General features: G+C 34.2%; 1 protein-coding gene across 3 annotated transcripts; it reads left to right on the top strand.

Moving 5' to 3' along the window:
- Positions 1–2,421: 2,421 nt before the first annotated feature.
- Positions 2,422–6,631, top strand: LOC113726275 (probable magnesium transporter NIPA6). Of its 3 annotated transcripts, XM_072074535.1 has the most exons (10): positions 2,422–2,922; positions 4,321–4,377; positions 4,466–4,556; positions 4,636–4,796; positions 4,874–5,019; positions 5,123–5,260; positions 5,398–5,490; positions 5,639–5,756; positions 6,120–6,257; positions 6,353–6,631. In XM_072074535.1, exons 1-9 carry the CDS (start codon positions 2,793–2,795, stop codon positions 6,206–6,208), a joined length of 1,023 nt encoding a protein of 340 aa, XP_071930636.1. In that variant the 5' UTR covers positions 2,422–2,792; the 3' UTR covers positions 6,209–6,257; positions 6,353–6,631. The 3 variants fall into 3 exon arrangements, with proteins under 3 accessions (XP_071930636.1, XP_071930635.1, XP_071930637.1); XM_072074534.1 differs by having other exon boundaries at positions 6,120–6,631; XM_072074536.1 differs by having other exon boundaries at positions 2,423–2,922; positions 4,892–5,019; positions 6,120–6,631.
- The last annotated feature ends 419 nt before the right edge of the window (positions 6,632–7,050 follow it).

The following is a 7,050-nucleotide window of genomic DNA, read 5'->3' as shown; positions in this document are numbered from 1 at the left end:
ACTAAAAAGATGGAAGTTTGGACCTTTCTTATGTGTAATTGAGAAATTATGGCATGTAGGTAGAGGTGTCAAAATAGGTGACTTGTTTGGGTTGGGTAGAGTGGGCAATGAGTATAAGTGAGTCAACCCATTTATACCCATTTAATTAGAAGAGTATAAATGAGTAAGTCAAAAATTGAATTGGGTAACTCAATTATTCATTTATAACCCATTAATTTTAACTTTTTGTAAACTCATTTAAATTCATTTTTGCAAACTTAATATCAATTTACACCACATGTTGCGCCCATCATTAGTTTTAAATATTTACTTATAATAGTCAATAAGCCTAATTACCAATTTTTTCCCATCCATACTCTATGTTGTAAAATTACATATTTTTTAATAATTGAACAATAAGAATAAAAAAATTGAACTAAGTACTATAAAAGTTAACATAAAAACTTAATTCAAAAATCTTGAAACCCTAGCATTTGTTGTGTGTAAATTTAAAATTTTATTTTGGAAAGGTAAGAAAAGAAGCTTGGTAATACTGAAAAATGGGCAAGTTAGCAAATTAAGAGAAAACAAAATGATAAGACAAAATCAACAAATAATAATAATAATAATGAAACAAAAGTAGTTAACATCATAACAAAATGAAAATTTTGGAAAAAAAAAAAAAGGGTGGGGGAAGAAAAGAGGTTTGATGAATTACAATTCTAAATGGATTAATTGAATTTGATGGGTTACCCAATAATATCTATTTATTACTCAATAATACATATTTAATAAATAGGTATTATCGGGTAACCCATTTATACCTATATGTAAAAACTTAAGATACTCATACCCATTTATTCATGAGCGGGTATAAATAAATTTAATTAAATGAATTTATTTGACAGGATGGTATAGGAATGTGATTGCATGTAAACAAAGTGTCTCAGCCCTATTCTTGACAACATAAGTGGGCAGGTTGTTTAATGTTGCATGAATGTTTCTCTGTCCTTGAAAGCCACTCACAACAGTGAAAAGAATTTGCATCTTTTATGTCCGTCCAAAATTCCTTTTTATCTTTATCCAAAGCTTCCTTCCTTCCTTCCTTCCTTCCGGTCAGTGATATTTGTTGTCTTTCTATTTCGGATTCGCCTATGAGTTTTACTGCCAATTCAACACCCCCCCCCCTTTTTTTTCTTTCTCACCATTTCCTACACTCTTCTTACTTCCAACCATTAGGTTGAGAATTCGAAAATCTACCTGATTGCAAGGATTCGAATCCTAAATTTAATAGTAGGGAATACTTTAAGAGTTCTTTTTAATCACCGAACTAACCTCAATGATTAAATCCAATACCTTTACTAGCAGTACTCAGCATTTCATATAAAATTTTTCACATTACTTGATCATCTCCTTGGAAGGAAATGCCCCTTTATTTTAGATTTTATTGCTTGTCCTCTTCCTTCTTTCCTGCATGACATAATTTCATGTTTCAGTTTGATTTACAAGCCTTCCTTTCTATTGGGAATGGTATTGCGTGCAAATAATCTTATGAAAAGGCAAGCGGTGAATTTTTGCATTTGTTTAGAGGGTTATGCAATTCCTTTTTGTGACTAATTTTTTATGAAGAATTTACTTTCCCTTTTTTTTTGTGAAAATCTACATATTGTGAGTGTTTGATATTCCCTTTTTTTTGGTTGGGTGAGGGGGGGAGGGGGGGGGGGAAGGCGGTGGTGGTGGTGGAAGGGAGTTGGAGGAAGCAAAGCTATCGAATTTCTAAATAAGTATATTATCAAGTCAAAATATCAATTTACAAAATAATTTTTCATATACTATAGAAGTTATAAAACTAGCTGGTAAATCTTTAACTTCAGGAGAGTTCAATTGAAGAAAAACAACTTTAGGTATAAAAAGATGTCTATGAAAAATAAGAATATGTTTGAAAGTTATGAATCATAAAATACAAGTTTACGTACACTTATTACTTTTAGATGTTATGCTACATTAACATTAGTTTTGAATTATATTTTTGTGCATGAGATATTAGATTAGTTATGATGCATTATAAACCAAAAGAGTAGGACATGTATTTTTTTAGCGTAACTCATAAAATATTTATTTATCTTAGGTAATTTGAAATTATATAAAAAAATTGAAGTATTATTCTTGAAATATAATACTGAAGAAAATCTTAAGATTAATATTTCATGCACTTACAATTAATACACTACCGGATTTAGATGCATGACACTTAAAAAAATGAAAGAGTATTTTTAGAGCATTTAAAAATTGTAGGAATTTTTACTAATTATGTCCATTTATCCAAAAAGAAAAATAAAGGAAAAAATGAAGTACAGAGTACAGACGAAGCTTCCAACAAAAAGACGGCTCGACTTTAATCCGTCGCGCTTTAATTTGGTGTTTGAGAGGGAACTTTGACTTCATTGACTCAGAGGAGCAGAGCCTATTGAAAGTGAAACAAAATACCGTAATAACGCTACCCACTACGCCACCTCCTAATTGTCGTCATTTACTTCAGTTTTGGTAGTATTTTTTTCAGATCTTTCCCTTCGTCACCTTCTCCCTTGCCATTCCCCACGTTTATTGCTCGGAGAGCTCATTTTCCCTTTTTCCAGCTTTATTTTTCAATTTTATTTTTCTTTTCAAGTGGGCAGAAGAAGGTTGTAAGATAAGGCTTGTGTGTTGGAGCATTCTCTTGGCGGGAAATCAAACTTGATTGTCTTGATTTTAGTTCCTTTTTTCTCTTTTGTTGATTTGTTAATATAAAGAAGTAGTAGTAAAAGGGACGCAAGATGGGGGTGTCGGATAATTCAAGGGGGTTGATTTTGGCTATGCTGTCGAGCTTGTTTATTGGGACCAGCTTCATTTTGAAGAAGAAGGGTCTCAAGCGTGCTGCTGCTGCTTCTTCTGCTACTCGTGCAGGTCTTTTTTTTCCATTATTCATCCGATTTTTTCGCAACTCTGCTAGATCTTTCCTCATTTCTTTTGTCTAATTTGATTTTTTAGTGGATAATACCCTTCTGATTCAGTAAAATTTGAACTTGCCTTCGTCTTTTGATTGATCACAGCCACCCTTCAATTTTCAGCACTCAAAGAAAATAAGAAGAAAACAAAATGAAAAAAGAAAGAGAGAGAGATCAGTAATTCGAATAATTCTCAGAAAATTTAGTAGAAGTGTTTGTGTATTGCTTAACTTCTGATTCTGTAGTGTAGTACATAAATCTTGCAATCCATGGGGTTATCAGGTTTTTTTCGCGGGGTTAGCAAGTTTTACGGTGGTGAGATACAGTTTTAGCTGACACATTGATCTAAACGTACTTCTCTTGGAATTTTATATGCTTATGCTTGTGTAGTTTGGTATAAGCTGTGTTTCCTGCCAAAAAAAAGCCAACTTTATGCTTGTATTACACGTCCTATTTCTGAATTCATATCAAAACCCTTAACTCTGCATGGATATCTGGGCATGTTCTCATCTGCTGCAGCCTTTAAATCTTCTAAAGTTTCCAAAATGATGTAATAAATGAACATTTGTTTTAAGTAGTTTTAAGTAAGTAAAAAAGTTACCTTTATCATTAAATTTTAGTGGTACATTTTATTCCATTGGATCAACAATTCTGAGGTATGGCTGAGTGGCTTAAAGATTGGTTTTCTTGAGGGGCGTCTGATATTAAGTGGATGCCAGGGTTTTGATCTCTTTCCATTTTGAGTAGCCCTATTCAGTTGTCAAATTGAAAATAGATGGTGTCTTAGGGCTGTTGGTTTTATCGTGATTTTGCCGAGACAGATCATTGGTTGTTGGCATTGATTCAGCTATTGTGTCAGAACTAAAAGCTGTCCACCTTTATAATCTCTTTATTTGACACATTAAGGACACTATCTAATTCAGGAGATCATGTCTTGGTGAACTATGAAAAATGCCCCTTTACGGAAGTCCTCAGAGCTATAATGTAATATTTGAATGAATGTCTAGTAAAACGTTGGTTTCTTGTAGTCAGTTGTTGGTACTGGATAGAAAATAAAAGTAACACATTATCTTTTCGAGAAAAATGTAAAAAATTTTGACATCCCATGATTGAAACTATGCCATAGAGAAATGAGAAAGGGAGTGCCTTGCTCAAGATTAAACATATCTAGATTCACCTTTTTCTTTTCTTGAAAAGTATTAATAACCAGAAAAATTAAGTGGCTAGCTTTTTGGATCATATGGAAATGAGTGCATAGTTGTGTAATGATGCAAGATTTATTGGAACAGACTATTTCTATTCATTATTCTTTACCCAATTCAAGAGTTTTCAGTGGTGCGATTTGTCTTTACTACAGGTGTTGGAGGGTATACTTACTTGCTTGAGCCGCTTTGGTGGACTGGCATGATTATAAGTGAGTAATAAATCATTCATGTTCCCTCTTCTCCAAGCATGGAAGCCATGCTACATAACTAATTGTAGAACATATCTGATATATGCAGTGATTGTTGGAGAAGTGGCAAATTTTGTGGCTTATATTTATGCTCCAGCTGTTATGGTGACCCCTCTTGGTGCGCTTAGTATAATTGTCAGGTATATAGTTCTTGTACTCTTGTAGATCTGATACACTCTGAAGGATGATAGCCACACTAACCTTAATGAATATGAATAGTGCTGTTTTGGCACACTTTATCTTGAAGGAACGATTGAGAAGAATGGGTGTAGTGGGATGTGTATCGTGCGTTGTCGGATCTGTGGTCATCGTAATCCATGCACCTCAGGAGCAGACTCCAAGTTCTGTACAACAGATCTGGAATTTGGCTATTCAACCAGGTCTTGATTGTTGCACAAGTCCTTAAAAACCTATACTATGTTTACTCTTCTTAGAGATTTTCGTGGTTTCTTGATAGCATGCATCTTTGCTGCAGCATTTCTAATTTATGTTGCAGCTACGATGTCAATAGTGCTGGCACTCGTTTTGTACTTTGAGCCTCGCTATGGGCAGTCAAACATACTAATTTACTTGGGAATTTGTTCCTTAATGGGTGCCCTTACGGTATATTAATCACTCTATTCTTGGATTCTGTTTGTACCTTGCACATCTCAATCATTGTTTTTCTCATATTTACTGAAATGAACATCTTCCTTGGCAATTTTAGGTTGTCAGCATAAAGGCTATTGGAATTGCAATAAAGCTTACTCTAGAGGGCATTAGTCAAGTTGCATATCCGGAGACATGGGTTTTTCTTGCAGTTGCTATAGTATGTGTCATCACACAGTTAAATTACCTTAACAAGGTGGGTGGTGATGATTTTATGATATGGTGCTGGTTCTTTAGAAATTAGAAGCTAATATTCATTTTCCTGTTCACATACATGTTCTCCCCTTCACTTAATTAAGAGAGCATTTGTTATTTCTGCAAATTCTTGTTTAGGCACTGGATACATTCAATGCAGCCCTGGTTTCTCCAATATATTATGTGATGTTCACAACTCTGACAATCATTGCTAGCGCTATAATGTTCAAGGTATACACCAAATCTTTTTTTCCCCCCTCTTTTTGTGGACTTGCACCTATCCATATGGCAGCTTTTTTGGATTTGGAACTTCTTCAAAGCGTTCCCACTGTTACATGGGAATATGCACTCAAATCTCTATATGTTAAAATTTTTGCAGGATTGGTCAGGACAGGACGCAAGTAGCATTGCTTCTGAGATTTGTGGATTCATCACTGTGCTTTCTGGGACAATCATACTTCATGCAACACGAGAGCAGGAAACAGCAAGTATGGCAGGTATAAGACTAAACTGGACTTTCATGGAAAAATTCATAAATGAGCTATGAGCATATTGTGGTTGTTGCTTGTCATATGTGGGTGTCATCATGAGATCACTCCTTTGACTGAACCTGCAAGCAAGCTTTTTGTGCATTTTAAAAAAGCACTTCTTTGAAGTATCAATTTATTCATATGAAACATAGAGGCATCAACTGAACCTGTATTTTAGGCTTTGAAGTTGACATAGATCAATCCCCAGAAAGGTGGGATTCAGCCGAAACTGGATGTTGTGAAATGCTTTTTCTTGTGCAATGACAAGTTATTCACTTGCTTTCATATTGGTATCTTTTACTGAGCAGTTGCACTTTACGTAAAATGCAGGAAGCATAACATGGTACAATGGAGATCCAATCAAGAGCGTGGAGGATGCACATTTTATTTTGTTGCACGATGCAGATTACTATGAATGAGTAAATTTTCATGCCTTAGCTGCAACAACATGATTCTTTTGCAATGAAGGTACATCAGCAGCTGGATTTTTGTTTTACTTACCAGGCGAATATCATTCCTGCATAGTCTCATCAAACAGCTGCTTGAATCGTTGCAAATGCCAGATATTCTGGTGCTGCTCATCCCAAGGGCGATAAAATGGTATTACAGAGTCCCAAAGCTCCTAGACATTCCCTAACTGGAGCAAAGCTTTTGCTCACGGCACGTGTTGTAATTGAGATTGCGGTTTGTACATACGTGAGGTATCATTTTTGTCTTTTTTTTACTTCATGAGTTGCGATTGTGAATTGGTTTCCAAATTTTGTTTGCTGATTCACTATTGGTTCATGCTTGTAACGCCCTCCTTTCCTGTTGGAGCTTATTAAGCAAAACGATTTTGCAGAGTCGTATTGATTGTATAACTTCTATTAATCGAGGCGAGTCTCAATTTAAATTTATCAAGTTCAAACTTGACGAGTTCTCAATGTAAAGTTCGAATTTGAACTCGATTTCAAATTCAAGTTGAATCGAGCTTGAATTTTAAAAAAATAAAAGATAATTATTTCAATTTTAAAAAATGGATAAAGTGGTAATTTTTTAATAAATAATAAAATATTAAGAACATATATATAATTTTATTATTAAAATAAAAAATTTAAAAATATATAAATATAATTAGTTTGGCTCGCTAATTAATGAGTTGAGTATTTTTTTTATCTCGAACTTTTTTAATTGAGCAGCCTACTATTAGCTTGCGAGCAGCATAATCCGGATACATTTGTTTTTGGGCAAATTATCCAATTGGCCCTTTAACTCTTTGTCT

This window comes from Coffea arabica, chromosome 2c (assembly GCF_036785885.1).
Source record: "Coffea arabica cultivar ET-39 chromosome 2c, Coffea Arabica ET-39 HiFi, whole genome shotgun sequence".
In the NCBI taxonomy this organism is placed as follows: Eukaryota; Viridiplantae; Streptophyta; class Magnoliopsida; order Gentianales; family Rubiaceae; genus Coffea; species Coffea arabica.
The sequence above is the reverse complement of the archived record's forward strand: the minus strand, read 5'-3'. Positions and strand labels throughout refer to the sequence as shown.